The sequence below is a fragment of the Mus pahari genome, chromosome 3 (assembly GCF_900095145.1).
Source record: "Mus pahari chromosome 3, PAHARI_EIJ_v1.1, whole genome shotgun sequence".
Taxonomy (NCBI): domain Eukaryota; kingdom Metazoa; phylum Chordata; class Mammalia; order Rodentia; family Muridae; genus Mus; species Mus pahari.
Genome location: NC_034592.1, coordinates 88276302 through 88291552, shown reverse-complemented (window position 1 = coordinate 88291552; position 15251 = coordinate 88276302). Strand labels below are relative to the sequence as shown.

General features: G+C 45.4%; 1 protein-coding gene across 5 annotated transcripts in view; it reads left to right on the top strand.

Moving 5' to 3' along the window:
- The window catches only part of Kiaa1549l (KIAA1549 like), a 274999-nt gene that overhangs the window by 211264 nt on the left and 48484 nt on the right, over positions 1-15251 (top strand). For all 5 annotated transcript variants that reach the window (XM_029536392.1, XM_021192931.2, XM_029536391.1 and 2 more), the window contains 2 exons: positions 3208-3422; positions 10231-10360. In XM_029536392.1, the coding sequence (XP_029392252.1) occupies positions 3208-3422; positions 10231-10360 (345 nt within the window). The remainder of the gene's footprint in view (positions 1-3207; positions 3423-10230; positions 10361-15251) is intronic.

The window sequence follows — 15251 nt, the reverse complement described above, 5'->3', positions numbered from 1 at the left end:
GACAGACAGATGGATCCCAGGGCTCATTGAGCAACCGGTCTAGTTGACTTAAAAAATAACATCTGCCACATCTGTGAGAGATTTTATCAAAGAAAATTAGAGATAATAGACAGTTGATCAGTAGGTAAGAGAGAAGAGCGTTATCTCAGACAAAGAACAGGAGATGGGGTTGAAAATGCCATCCCTCCATCTTGCCAAATGGCCAAATGTTCACATGAGGCCACTGTGAGTATTGACATTGAAGATGTATGCACACAGAGTGGGGCCACTGTGCACATTGACATTGCACATGTATGCACACACAGTGGGGCCACTGTGCACATTGGCACTGCACACATGTACACACACAGTTTCTCTGGTGTTAAAGCACTGGGTTAATTGTTCATTTCCTTTCTGCTGTTGTTGCCTGAAGCAGGTGGGAGATTTGCAAGGTTGAAAGCCTTTCTCACTGCACCTCAAAGGACCTGCTGCAACCCTGTACAGTCGGGCCTCACAAATGCACGCCAAGGGCTTCTTCCCCACACCCGGCGTTGTGATCATAAACAGATAAACAGATATAAGGAGATATGTTCTATGGCGGTGGGGGGGGGGGCATGGGGGAAGAGGGTGCCTCAGTGGCCCCATGCCAAGGCATCTCTTCCCCTGAGGGACCAGCCACACAACGGTATAGTATAGAATAAAGTTTATTCAGGGCATAGGGAGCGGAGTTAAGAGAGAGGCAGAGAGAAGGAGAGAGTGGAGAAACAGAGGCCAGCCATGGCCACATGGAGAGAACAGGGAAGGGAATAGGGAGAGAGGGGGCAATGGGGAAGCAAGAGTAAAGAGACAAGAGAGAGAGGAGGGGGGACAAGCAGCCCCTTTTATAGTGGGCCAGGCCTACCTGGCTGTTGCCAGGTAACTGTGGGGAGGAGTTACCTGGCTGTTGCCAGGAACTGTTGGGGTGGAGTCCAGACAGAATACCAACACCTGGGATACTTATGACAGTGTGGTGTGTACCTGCTGCAGGAAGGTCATTTTTCTTCTGAGCATGAACTGGCCTTAAACCATGATGGGCTGAGGCTCCGCTCAGTTACATACATGGGCAACACCTTCTATTTCAACTTCTTTACTTTTAGTCAGAGAAACTAGTCTGAAGGGTGAGGTGCTGGTTCCAGGTTGTGCTGCCGGCTGGAGGTCAGATGCTCAGACTCTGCCTGGCGCTCCTTTCCTCTCTTCACTCCCATCCCAGCCTTCCTGAGAAATGGCGCTGTGCTTAGAAAGTACAGCCTGGAAAGCTGTGTCGCCAGAGTTAGACTTCAGCTCGTCCACTCTTGGTCTCTGTGTCTTAGGCCAGCGAGTAAAGTCCCTCAACCCACAAAATGGACCACTACACGTAAAACCCTTAGCACAATGACTGGCAATAAACACCTCGCCATCACTACTACCATGTTGTTTTTTTATTATTGTTGGTTCATCAGTGAGGAAGAAGTCATTGGTCACAGTGTCCTCTCTGCCCCTTAGCTCTGTAATCTTTCCTAAGGCACAGTTCTATGTCCCCTCCCCCTAGACACACCTCTGAAGTTGGTGCTAATGCACTGTTAACTGCCTTTGATTAGGACTGTCTGCCTGGTTAAGGCTCTCACTGTGGCCACCCTACCTGGGTCTCTTTGTCCTGGCCTTTGTATGATATGAACACCATACAAACAGACTCTGAAATTAGGACAGATCCCTTTTCCTCCAGGGCCAGCTCCCTGTCACATGGGGAGAGCACATGAGCATTTCTCTCAGTCAGAGATGGATCTTTGCTACATTTGGGCAGTTAAAGAAATGGGTCTTGCTGACACTTAGCTGGGAAAGAGCCCTGACCTGTTGTTCCCTCTATAAACTGCTGTCTCTCCAAGCTTGACATAGACTGCCTTAAAATTCTTCTCCTTCTCTTAGGGATGGCTGATTTAAATGTAAGTGGGAAGAGCATAACCCAAGGCCATAGTGCCATAAATTTCTCCTTTATGAATTACAGGGCATTCTTTTTAAAGGTGACTTTAAAGAAAACAAAGAACATTCAGCCACACACAATGATCTCGACCTATCCCTCTCTCTCTCCCCCTCCCTCTCCTTCTCTGTTTCCCTCTCCTGAGCAAGTGGATCATATAGAAAGCCTCCATGGACTGGAACACTTGTTCTAGTCCCCCCCCACACACACACACACACCTTCCATCCCAATCCACTTTGAGACTTATCCTGAGAGCCCCAGCTAAGTGGACAGAGAAAGCCATGAGGTAATTCAGGGCTGGAGCTAGACTCAGGGCACCAAGAACTAGCCAGGCAGCCAGACTCCCACAGTGAGGAACCACAGGGTATGGGCAGAGTAGGGATCACAACAGTATGGACTCTTAGCTAAGGGTAAACAGTCAAACATAGGCCATCGACAGTCTGGACAGATGTGGGAGGCAGGAATGCAAGATAATTCGGTGAGCCTTAGGGGTTTATTGCTGTGAAGAGACACCATGACCAAGGCAGCTCTTATAAAAGGAAACACTTAATTGTGGCTTGCTTACAGTTTCAGAGGTTCAGTATATTATCATCATGGCAAGAAGCATGGCAGAGTTTGAGCATATATATATATATATATATATATATATATATATATATATATATATACACACATGCACACACACACACACACACACACACACACACGAATGAGACTTTAAAGCTGGCTTACACAGTGACACACTTCCTCCAACAATGCCACANTCAGTATATTATCATCATGGCAAGAAGCATGGCAGAGTTTGTGCAAGCATATATATATATATATATATATATATATATATATATATATGCTCACACATGCACACACACACACACACACACACACACACACGAATGAGACTTTAAAGCTGGCTTACACAGTGACACACTTCCTCCAACAATGCCACATGTATTCTAACAAGGCCACACTTCCTAATGGTGCCACTTGGCACTGGCCAAGCATTCAACACATGAGTCTATGGGTGTCACACCTTTTCGTAACACCAGTGCCAGATCCACTTTATATGAGGGCTGGCGCTGGTGACTTTTACTATAAGGTCACCATTCCCAGAAAAGCTCTGCCATGCTTCCCCTCTGATCTTTTTGGTCAGCTGACCTTGCAGAAAACACTCCTTGTCTGCTGCCATGCTGAGTCGGGTGTGGACCTGACACTCTTTCTCTCTCTCCCCCAAGGTGAACAAGGCTCTGAAGCAGAAATCAGACATCGAGCACTATCGGAACAAGCTGCGCCTGAAAGCCAAGAGGAAGGGGTATTATGACTTCCCCCCAGTGGAGGCCAGCAAAGGCCTGACGGAAAGGAAGATGTATGAGAAAGCCCCCAAAGAAGTGGAGCATGTTTTGGACCCGGACCCAGAACTGTGTGCTCCCTTTGCAGAGTCTAAGAACAGGTACACGCTCTAAGGCTGGACTTTATGTCCCTGTGTAACAGGGGAGGAGGACAGAGGACACCTGGGGCATTGTCCCCATGTTCCTTGATCTTACCTTGGGACTTTGATCTTTGCAGGCTTTTGATCTGGTCCCCACCAGCATGTACTCAATAATGAGTCTGAAAGAAAGTCAAATTGAAGCCGTTAAAAAATATTGTGTGGGGTGAACAACCCCAATTGTCCTTTAGCTTAATGATATTTTCAAGCCAGGAGCTATTTCAGAGCTGGGTGAAATATAATTATCACTTACCTAGTTATGCAACTTCCAGATCAAGGGCCATTGCATTGTTCAATTATGCTAGTGGTTCTCGCACGGGAAGGTTTCATTCAGCCTCACGGTTTCATTCAGCCTTAGTGAATGCCTGTCGCACTTTGGCTCTATGCTAACTCGTTTCAGTCCACAGATCTGTCCCTTTCTTCCACACTTGTTGTCACGCTGTGTCTCAGACACTGGTCAAGATGATGTGTGCTTGCACGACTTGTGCTTTTTCTCACTCATTCCTTCCATGTTTTATGTGGGACAAGGCAGCCTAATGGTTGCTCCTGTGGAACTTAAACCATGATGAAAGGAAAAGATGAGCTCCGCCCCCCAAAAGTGTGCTAACAAGCCTGAAGAGCACATGAAATGTGAGCTGCTGTAGCTCCCATGGGGCCCGGCCCACTGAGGCAGAGCTAGGCCAAGTGATTTGAACTGGTTTCTCTCTCCATCTGTTCTTTGCTTTTGTAACAAAATACCTGAGATCAGGGAATTTGTAATTGGCAGAAGTTTATTTTCTAACCATTCTGCTGGCTGGGAAGTCCAAGATCAAGGTGCCAGAATCCGGCAAAGGTGTTCTTACTATGCTAACGCAAGGTGGAGGGTGGAAGGGTGAAGAGCAAGGGGCCTGAACTCACTCTTTCATAATGCCATTTGTCTTAGTCACCATCCTACTGCTGTGTAGAGACACCATGACCAAGGCAGCTCTTAGAAAGGAAAACATTCAGTCGGGGCCTTTCTTACAGTACTAGAAAGCTAACCCGTTGTCATCCCAGCAGGAAGCAGACAGGCATGGTTCTGGAACAGTAGCTGATGTGGAGGCAACAGAGAGAGAGAGAGAAAGACAGAGACCGAGACAGAGACAGAGAGAGACACAGAAACTAAGACAGACAGACAGAGAGAGGAAAAAGCACCTAGGCATAGACTTTTGAAACCTCAAATCCTACCCCTAGAGACACACTTCCTCCAAAAAGGCCGCACCCACCCCAACCAAGCCAACCCTCCTAATCTTCCCCAACAGGTCCATCAACTAGGGACCTAACAATAAAAAATGAGCTTATGGGGGCCATTCTCAAACCACCACATCATTGCTGTGCCCCATAAGACTTTGTAGCCCTATGGCTGGCCAAAGTTTCTACCTCCTACCAACGGTAAAACAGCCATAAATTTTAATTAAATATTTTATTTCATATTTATGTATGCATCTAGTACATTTGAATCCAAACTACCCCCATTTCTTTTCCTCCAATTTGTTCCCATGCCCCCACTTTCCCGTCTGAATTCCATGTGCTCTCTTTTTTCTTTTTCAAATTTAGTATCTTCTGAATCTGTTTAATGCATCCTGTATATGCATGGGTGTGGAACCATCTCCTGGAGCATGGATAGCCTGCATCCTTGAAGAAAAGTGACTGTCCCCCTCCCATTAGCTAGGGATGGGTCTTCATGATTCCCTCCTTGATCTGTTCTGGGATTTTGGCAGGCTTGATCTAGCACAGATCTGGTGTCTGCAGTCACAGCCGCTGTGAGTTCATGTATAAAACAGTTACGTCTAGGAAATATTCTTTCGCTAGAGATATCTGCGCCCTCTGGCTCTTACAATCTTTCTACCTTCTCTGACTCAGTGAGGGAGAGTAGAAGTTGATATAGTGTTGATGTCCCGTTCAGACCTGAGCACTCCGGTTTCTTATTCTTGGCATGTTGACTGGTCGCTGGTCTTTGATGAGAAGTGTCTTTGGTGAGGCTGAGTGACGCACTAACCTATGAGTATCAAGATAAGATCTCGTGGATCTGGGTTGAGAGGAAACTTACTAGTTAAGAGCCCTTGCTGCTCTTTCAGAGGAACACACAGCTGTTCAGTCATCTGTAACCAGTTTCAGGAGTTCTAAAGCCCTCTGGCCCCTGTGGGCACCAGTCATGCACGTGATACACATGTACACAGGTACAACAGACATAAAGTAAAAATAAATGAGAATATTTTTAGAAGAACTCAGGGAGTAATTTATTACTATGCCATTTAACAGAATAATAGTACTAGGTTTTCCCTCTAGGAGCTAGGCAGCCACAGGCTTTGGCACAGTTAATGATACCAGGCATGGAGCCTATCTTATGGAGTGGGCTTTAAATCCAATTTTTAAAAGTGTTTGACTCCTGTCATACCATTTCTGCCACTTTTGCACCAGTGAGCATCTTAACCGGCCAATCATTACTGTAGCTTACAGGGCTCATAGCTGGCTAAGACTGATGGTGACCCGCCCCCGAATCTGTAGACCCTTCTAGCACTGTGAAAGTTAGCCAGTAGGAGTGACCACATTTTAACATGTTTTAGAAAAGGAAACCATTCTAAGAGTGACAACTATCTCCAAGCTCTGTGGCTAATTAGGCAGTGACCTCCTGTACTGGGCAAAGAGGTAAATATAGCAAAGTGTTCCTTGTCCGCCTTGCTTCCCTTCCTGCCTGCCATAATTTGATACCTCCTCTACACAGGGTACAGTCTCCTTGGTGATCCCCTGGCTTTGGGCGTGCTGACATTGCAGCCACCGAGAAGTCACAACACATGCATGTTCCACACACTAGGGACAGAGTAGGTCAGATCCTGCCCAAAATGGATATTTGCTTAAAATAATAACAATAAATTTTAGAACAACAACAAAAAAAAATAAACAGAAATGGATGAAAGCAACAGAACCAAGTTGGGAGGTGGAAATAAGCGAAAGCAACTTAATTCATTTACAGTAAAGAAAAAAGGAGGGGGTTCTAAGGGGGTTTAGTCTGCCAGGGCTTGGTTGGCTGGTATGACGAGGGCATGAAATCGCAGTATGACAGGGTTCACGATGCACACGTCCCCATGTTAATAGGTGTAGCAGGAGGGAAGGAAAGGTATGAACTTCACAGGAAGGCTGAGAGCAACTTTAATTTGCACTTTGTTCTTGGGGAACTCTGCTTCAGGCTCCTCGGATGGACTGAGGTGAGAGCTGGTTTCCCCCAGCTTGGAAGTTATTGGAGAGATAACACTTTGAATGATTTTCTTTTTGAGCAAAGCTTTTCCCTGGGAGCTGTGTCTAGACTCCTCAACATAAGTTCAGGCCAGATACGCAAGGTCCCATGATGGACTGTGGCTGCTGTGTGCATGTAGTTAACTCTCCGCAGATGTCCATTGTCTCTACAGCACTAAGAACGGTTTGTAAAAACATTCAAGTGTTCACAACTTAGGGGGAAAAGATAGCCATGAGCTAGATGAGCTAGAGATAGGGATGAGAGATAGAATGGAAAGAGATGGAGTGGTAGAGAAGCCTAATTGGGAAGGAAGCAAGCTTGGACCTCACTGCTCAAGATCACTCTTGACAAGCTGCTGCTGACTCCACCCAGCCGCCTGCTGACTCCACCCAGCCGCCTGCTGACCCCACCCAGTTGCGTGCTGACCCCACCCAGCCGCCTGCTGTTGTCACAGGTTGGAGCTAGCTTTTAATTGCTGTTCACAGCACAAGCCTCAGAGATGCTGCTGTGAGCCACCCAGCTAAAGCAGGGCGCAATGAAGCAATCATTGTCTAGTGTACAAGAACATCACTAACTTCTCTTTAGAGCAAAGAAATTGCCAGAAGAGGCAAAACTGCGATTCTAATGTTAATTGATCACTAAATATCTCTGAGTAGTTTCAAAGTGCTGTTTTTGTTTTTTGTTTTTTGGTTTTTTTTCTTTCTAAAATTAGTTGGGACACCCTATTTCATATTATGCACACATGTGGAGACATAGAGTGGGCAGCCTGACTGAGGCCGATACTGTCTGTGGCCGGTTTGACTTTGCACCTGCCGTCTGCAGCCTCTGTCACTCCTTCAGGGATTTTTCTCAGGAGCTGAAAGTGCTGTGTAGCTAATGTGTGGCAGGGCATCCTCCCTGCTGATGGCAGATTAGAAGTCATAGATCAGTACCCCTGGCAGGAGATTCTGGGTGTCAGAACACCACTGTAATAGCTATAGTTTCAAGGTTTTGTGTTGACTACTCATACATGGAGCAGGTGGAGAAATCTTCACCTCCCCCAGGGTTACCCAATGCCAAGTGATGAAGTTAGGGGCTTTGTGGCGTCAGGTACCTGTCTCTGGGAACGTGGCTTGTAGAGTTCTCTATTGGGTCGCCAGAGCAAGCCCCATTCAACCAAAATAGGCTGCCTATCACAGTCCCACAGTAATGCATTGTTTTCTCTGAAGGCAGAATAAAGCAGCAGGTGCCCCCGTGTCTAAGCGGCTACCATATCCATGTTCCTCCGTAGTATATGTCTAATACTTATGAAATAACCTCCTGCCAATCTGCCTGCTTTTTCTGCTGCCACGTATTAGAAAAGCATTTCTTAATGGGCTAATTGACAGTGGCTGGCTGGGTAGCTATGAAATGTGATTTCTTTTTTTCCAAAAACGTAGTTGTCATTAAGTCAAGGATGCAAATTCTTTGGAATCTGCTTTAAAGTATGAGTCATTCGGAACATAGTCACTCTCTTAAGCCTGCTGCACCGAGGCTCCTTTCTTAAAGGAAGCCCCTAGTTACAGATAACTGGAGGATACGGTTTATAATGGGAGGGTGTAAGCTGCCATATTAGCCAGGAGTCTTTTGGTTACAAACTGGAAATCCAGCACAGCCTGGTTAAACTAAAGGGACTGCATTGCCTAGTGTGGGTCAAGGCCAAAGCTTTGGTCTGGCTCCATCAAGGGAACCATAGTGGCTTCGGCTTTGCTTTCTGTTCACTTTTTCCAAGCCTCATTTGAAGACAGGCTCAAACCTCGTGATGGCAAAAACCAGCTGTCAGAAACCCCAAGTGTGTGACCCTCAAGTCCAACAGACCCTCTTTCCTAGTTGTCCTGACTGTGGCCCTGAGACAACTCAGTCTCACTGGACCCAACTTCAGTCATTCCTGTGCCCACCCCTCTGACCAGTCACATGGATGTAGGGATATGGTCCTCTGGTGGTCCAGTCTGAGTCAGTCACCTACCCCTGCAGGAAAGGTAGCCACCAAGAAGCATCATGCTATACTTACCACGAGGGTGAGTATCATGGTACCAAGATGGCAAAAAAGAACAAATAGATTCTCTTGAAATAGGTGTGGTTCCTCAAGCATGTCTGTTGTATTTGTGGCCAAGTGCTAGGGCAGAGCCTTGGGGAAAACAAGCATGACCACATTCTCTTTGTGTGGTTGTTTCTGTCCCCCTCTGTAGATAGATTCCTCCAGTGACAAGCAGAAACAAGACAGTGGCATGTATGTTCATTTATGACAAGTAACTGAGTTGACACCTTGATCGAGCTACTGCTACCTGGGCTTTGTGAGGTAGCACTTCAGAGGCTGCGTGTCTTAGAACTCGGCTAAAAGGCTGCCTCCTTAGAGAATCCTCTGACCCTTCTGTTATTCTCCGTCTTAGCTTCTTATTTTTATGTGTATATGTGTGTGTGCGTGGGCGTTTGCGTGTGTGTACATTGTATGCCCTGGGTATCATCCTTCAGGATTCAACCATCCTTTGTTGAGACAAGGTCCCTTATTGCCCTGGAACTTACCGGGTAGGTAGGCTAGGCTGGTTAGGCAGTGAGCCCTCGGAATCCTCCTGTCTCCCAGTGTGGTATTGCAAGTGTGCACTAGCATGTGGCTTTATCAACATCATCATCATTAACTTTATGATTATTATCATTATTATGTATATTCTGGTACTTCAACACAAGTCTTCATATTTGTAAGACAAACACTTTACCGAGCGAACCATGTCCCTAATATTCCTTGTTTTCCTTAATAACACTAATCACTTTGAAGATAGCGTGGCAGTTGTCTCTCCCATTAGGATGCAAAGAGTGGGAGTACCAGGTTGTGGATGCTCAGCTTAGCACATGCTAGGCACCTGGTGATAAATAAATAAGTAAATAAATAAATAAATAAATAAAATGTTTTAAAAAATTAAAAATTGGTGACTGGTTGGTAGGCCCCAAGTTGCCAAGAAGAGAATCTACACGGTAATTGTAGAAAAGAAATCAATCAAAGATCAGAGCATTAGAAGTGGCCCACTCTCTACAGGCTTCACTTATTAACACATTGTAGGAGTCCATGCCTGAAATCTAAAAGATTAAAAAAAAGGAAACAGGAGGCTGCTGAGTCAGCAAAGTCGGCAAAGGCAAGTTTGTTCCGCAGCGTTAGCTGTCCTCGAGGGTCAACAGAGAACCCAGGCCTTGTCATCAGCAGAATTTTAGATGAGGTTGCACTGCTCCAATTGATTGTAGTTGCCTAATTTGATATGAAAGAACACATAATTCAGCCAGATAGTTATAGCATCTGGGGTGGCTCCAGAAGGCGGGGTACCTTGTTCCCCCGCTGCCAGCCAAGGACCGAGTACTATCAGTTCTGAGATTCTGAGGCCAATCCAAACCCTCTACTGGTTGCTGAGGCCAATCCAAACCCTCTACTGGTTGCCTGTAGGTTTGGATCGGTGGAGAATTCCATCTGTCAGGACATTTGCTGCATCATAACAATTGTTGGATTTCCTTCAGGCAACAGATGAAGAACTCTGTCTACCGAAGCCGTCAGTCTCTGAATAGCCCGAGTCCGGGAGAAACTGAGATGGACCTTCTGGTCACACGCGAGCGACCCCGGCGTGGAATCCGGAACAGCGGATATGACGTAAGTGTGGGGTGGCCTGGGGTGGACAGAAGCTTCCCTGAGAAAGCCAGGGGCACAGCATTCCATAGCGTTCCAGTTTGTTCCAGTTTACTACATATTGCGACATTTCAAGATGCCCAGCAAGGTTTTTCTATGTGTGTGTAGGGGTGGGGGTGGGGGAGTAAGTGGTAGAGGGGACAGTGTGGTTTGCTTTCCTCTTTGCAAAGTATGTTTTGCAACACGTGAGAATGATTGTGCTTTCTAAATTGTGCTGTTCTGCAGTGTAAATCGTCTTGATCCCTCCCCCCCCCCCCCCCCTTACTAGTAGAAACATGGTAAGAACTAGAGCAATGCATTCGAGTTTGTGGAATACTGGCTGCTTTTAATCTGTAACAGTTTTGAAGATTTGGATTTGTGTCTGATTTCGTAACTCCTTAGTAAGCCATAGTCATAACAGTGAGATGTCAAACAGTGAGCGCTGATTCCATATGACAAAGCACAAGCCTGGGCTTAGAGAGAGAACAGACCCAAACACTTCTCTGTCCCATCGGGTTTCTCCGGAGGAGGAGCAATCCTGGGCCAGCCCTCAAGATGGAGACATCCTGAACTTGAAGTTGCACCCAGGAGCTCAGGTGAATGATGCCACACTGGCGGCGGAGATGTGCGCTGCTGCTCTCCCGGCCTCACAGTTTCAAAGATTCTTGATGTAATTGCAGTTTTATTAAAAAAAAACAAAAAAACAAAGAACAAAAAAAAAACCTTTTTTCTCATTCCTTAAATATTTCTTTAATTACAAATTGATTGTTTTCAATAACAAGAGTAATAATTCAATATGTGTAATTGATAAATGATGATTTAAATAGAACATTTTGATTTTTTTAAAAAATATACCATGCTGATTTGAAGTTTTCCCTTTTGAGATTCATCATTGTTTGGCATAAGTACTTAAAATGGGCTTTTTAAATGGTCCAATTTAAAACAGGTAATTTGAATCTCTGATGATCTTGCTTGATTGAACTCTAGTGTGGTGATGATACAGATGTTGATCTCTTTTCTCAAGTGCCGAGCACAGAGCGCAGGGATGTGCACTCACTTGGCAAGCATTCGTCATTGCTGAGTAATGTCCCTGACCCCACTCATCCTTTGCCTTCAGTGGCACAGATCATTTGTTTCTTTGCTCAAGATTTTCATTTTACAAAGTTCTAGACATTCTGACCACATGTTACAATGTTACATCCTTGCTTTTCTGTTAATCGCTCCTAACAAGGACATTTTCTCCTTATAAGAAATAATTCTGGGCTAGGGAGATGGCTCAGTGAATAAGCGTGTCTGCTGTCTCTCAGCCTGAGTTTGGATCCTCAAACACTTGTGTTAAAGTTGAACATGACTGCAAATACCTGTAACCTGAGCCCCGGAGGTCATTGGCCAGTGAGCCGAGAAAAGATACACCTCAAGTTCAGTGAGAGAACCTGCCTCGAAAAATAAGGTGAAGTAACTGGAGAAATGGCTCAGCAGTTAAAGTAGTTGCCACACAACTGGGAAGATGGGAGTCAAAAGCCCCGGAACCCATGTGAATGCCTGACATGACAGCTTGTCTGTGATTCAGAAGGCAGAGGCAAAGGGTCCCCAAAGCAAGCTGGCTAGCAAGACTTGCAATGTCAGTGAGCTCTGTCTGGGTTTGACTGAGAGACCCTGCCTCAACGAATAAGGAGGAAGAGTAGTGAAGAAAAATTCCCCACATCAACCTTGGACCTCTACAGACATGTACATACATGTGAATCCCTATTGGAACATACATATACATACACATACCTACACATGCCACATAGAAATTACCCTCCTACAAATTCACACAAATGGATAAACAGATGCATAAATGAAATAAATGAGAGCCCTGGCTTTACAAAAATCAGCCTAAGCTTTAAGTTTTCAACCTTCTACCCCTGTCAGGAGGCCAAGAGCAATGTTCCGAGAAGCTTGCTTAGTTTGGGGGACATTTTCTTCCACTCAGACCACTGAAACATAACAGATTCTTCAGCCAAATAAGCTTTTGTAAGAGTTGGTAGCGCTTTCTGCTAAGAGTCTGCTCCCAACACTTTTCAACCTCAACTTCCTTTCTTCCTTCCTTTCTTTTTTTTTTTGTTTTTGTTTTTTGTTTTTTGTTTTTTGTTTTTTGTTTTTTTTTTTTTTTTTTTTCGAGACAGGGTTTCTCTGTGTAGCCCTGGCTGTCCTGAAACTCACTTTGTAGACCAAGCTGGCCTTGAACTCAGAAATTCGCCTGCCTCTGCCTCCTGAGTGCTGGGATCAAAGGTGTGCGCCACCACGTCCGGCCTTCTATTGTCTTTCTTGAGTCTTTAGTCATGAAAAGTAGTTAACCTCTCTCATCTGCACAGTACAGACCAAGTCCTATTCTGCCCACTTTATGTGTGCTAACTAGTTGAATTTTCACGGTTTCCAGTCATTATACCCCTTGCCCAGAAGAGGAAACTAGAGCGCCACTAGTTCCATAGTTTGCCTGCCTTCTGGGGTCATGCTCTTAACCACCATGCAACATGGCTTCTAAATGCACTCTTCCTTGCTATTTAGCTGATCTCACATAACACATGTCCTGTCTTCCTGGGCCTCTGTAGAAGAGCAGATGCAGGTCTCAGTGGAATCCTTATGTAGAAAACTTACATATAAATAAAAAAGATCAGCAAAGAAAGAAGAGGAGGAAGTGAGCAATAGCTTTAAACAATGCATTTATTTTCCAAAAATGTCAAGGCGCTCCTGGCAAAAGACTCCATTAGCCCAGCAATGAGCCTGTCACTTATTTGAAAATGTGCCAGTCTGCCTCCAAGGTCTGGGGGGTCTCAAACTAGGCCAAAATACTCAATCCTTTCTGCCAGCTTAAGAAAACATGATGCTGTGGAAACGAAAAAACAAGTAGATTGATTTAATTTTGAATTTACCAAACGTTGACTACTTTAGAATCCCCAAGGGAAAGCCTGCATATAGAAATAAATGCATAAATACACAAATAAGCAGGTGAACTGTGCTACACAAGCAAATCTTAGCCATAGGATGGAAGACAGCCTAGGTTGTTTCAAAATTCCTTCCAGCCAACCCTCATCCTCTAGGGACTTCGTTTGGACCCAGGCCCCCTCTGGCTCTGCCTCACTGCCCCTTTCAGCCCTTCCTTTGAGGTCATTTCCATTCATTTGTGACTCCTGCTGACCCTCAGAACCATTCTGTAATGGGGACCAACAGCAACCACACTAAGCTAGGATACAACCTACATCAGAGAAGTTTCTTCTTGAAGTAAATGATAGTTAATGCAGACACCCACAACTGAACAGTGTGCAGAGGGTGAGGTCACTGGAGCACTCAGCCCTAACTAGAATGAATGTCTTTATCAACTCCCTCCACCCAAGGCTTAGCAATCTACCCAGGAGAAGAGGCAGCAGGAGGATGAGAGCCAGAATCCGTAGATGATTCTGGGGAGACAGTGTCTTCCAGACACAACAGGACTGAGCCACAGAGAACTCAACAGGAGACCCACAGCATGCACAGACCTACACAGCTGGATGAATCTCAGTCCTGAGAAGGGGACATAGACATGGTCCCGCCCCCAACCAAGAAGCTATTTGCAATTGATACCTTCCAGGAAAGAGAAAACAAGCTTTCTCTGATGAGTGTCACTGGGTATATCAATAACATCCCAGGCACACCTCGTGCCTAGGAGGAGGAGTAACCACAAAACTGATGCCATGTTTTTTTTTTTCATTAATTAATTTATTTATTCACTTTACATCCTGATCACAGCCCCCTCCAGTCCCCTTCCCACTCACACAACCCCTCCCCCTTTGCTTCTTCTCTGAGATGGGGGAGGCTCCCTGGGTACCAACCCACTCTGGCACATCAAGTCACTGTAAGACTAGGCGCATCCTTTCCCATTGAGGCCAGACAAGGCAGCCCCCTGTGGCTAATGCAGAATCTACAGGCTGGCAACACAGTCAGAGACAGCCCCCTGCTCCAGTTGTTGGGGGGCCAAGCAGGTCCTGCACATCTGCTGCATATGTGTGGATGCCATGGTTTTTATGTTTGCTTTTTTGTTTTATTTTGGTGATTTTTGTTTTATTGGCTCTTGTTTGTTTTGATCTTCATTCTTGGTGGGGGTTTTGTTTGCTGTTTTTGAGAGAGGAGAAGGGAGAGAAGGAGGGTGGTAGAGAGGGAAAAAGAGAGAGGAGGAGAGCAAGGGGGAGAGAGGAAGAGAGAGAAAGAAAGAGGGAGAGAGGGAGAGAGAGAGAATGAAGTTGGCTGGATAGGGAGGTAGGGAGCACCTGGGAGGAGTTGCAAGGGAGAAGAATACGATCAAGATATATGAAAACAATTTAATAATAAACACTAAAGAGAGAAGTTCCCATAGAGCAAGAGCCATTGTATCTGGAGACACTAAAGAGAGAAGTTCCCATAGAGCAAGAGCCATTGTATCTGGAGACACTAAAGAGAGAAGTTCCCATAGAGCAAGAGCCATTGTATCTGGAGAGCCCCAGGAGTCCGGGACCCCCGTGTTTTGCAGCAGCAATGCCGGACTTCCTGTTCAGTCCATCAGCCAGGATGCTCAGAGGTGTGACCTACTTAGTAGCCATTTCCTAAGAGAACGCACTCATGATAAAAGGGTGAATTATGTTTTAAAAGATGCCCTAAACTGATTTCTTTAGACAGGAAGAGTGGATTGTTGAACCACGTTTTGCTTTGAACTTAATTGCCCCTAATGGTAGGTAGGAAACAGAATATGAGACTAGATGTAGAAAGGGAAAAAAAAAATCTTCTAAAATTAAAAAAAAAAAAAAAAAAAAAAAAAAAAAAAACAACCTTTTGTCTTTGGGTGTGTGCACATTTTCTGTGAATGGCGTGTGTGTGTACGTGT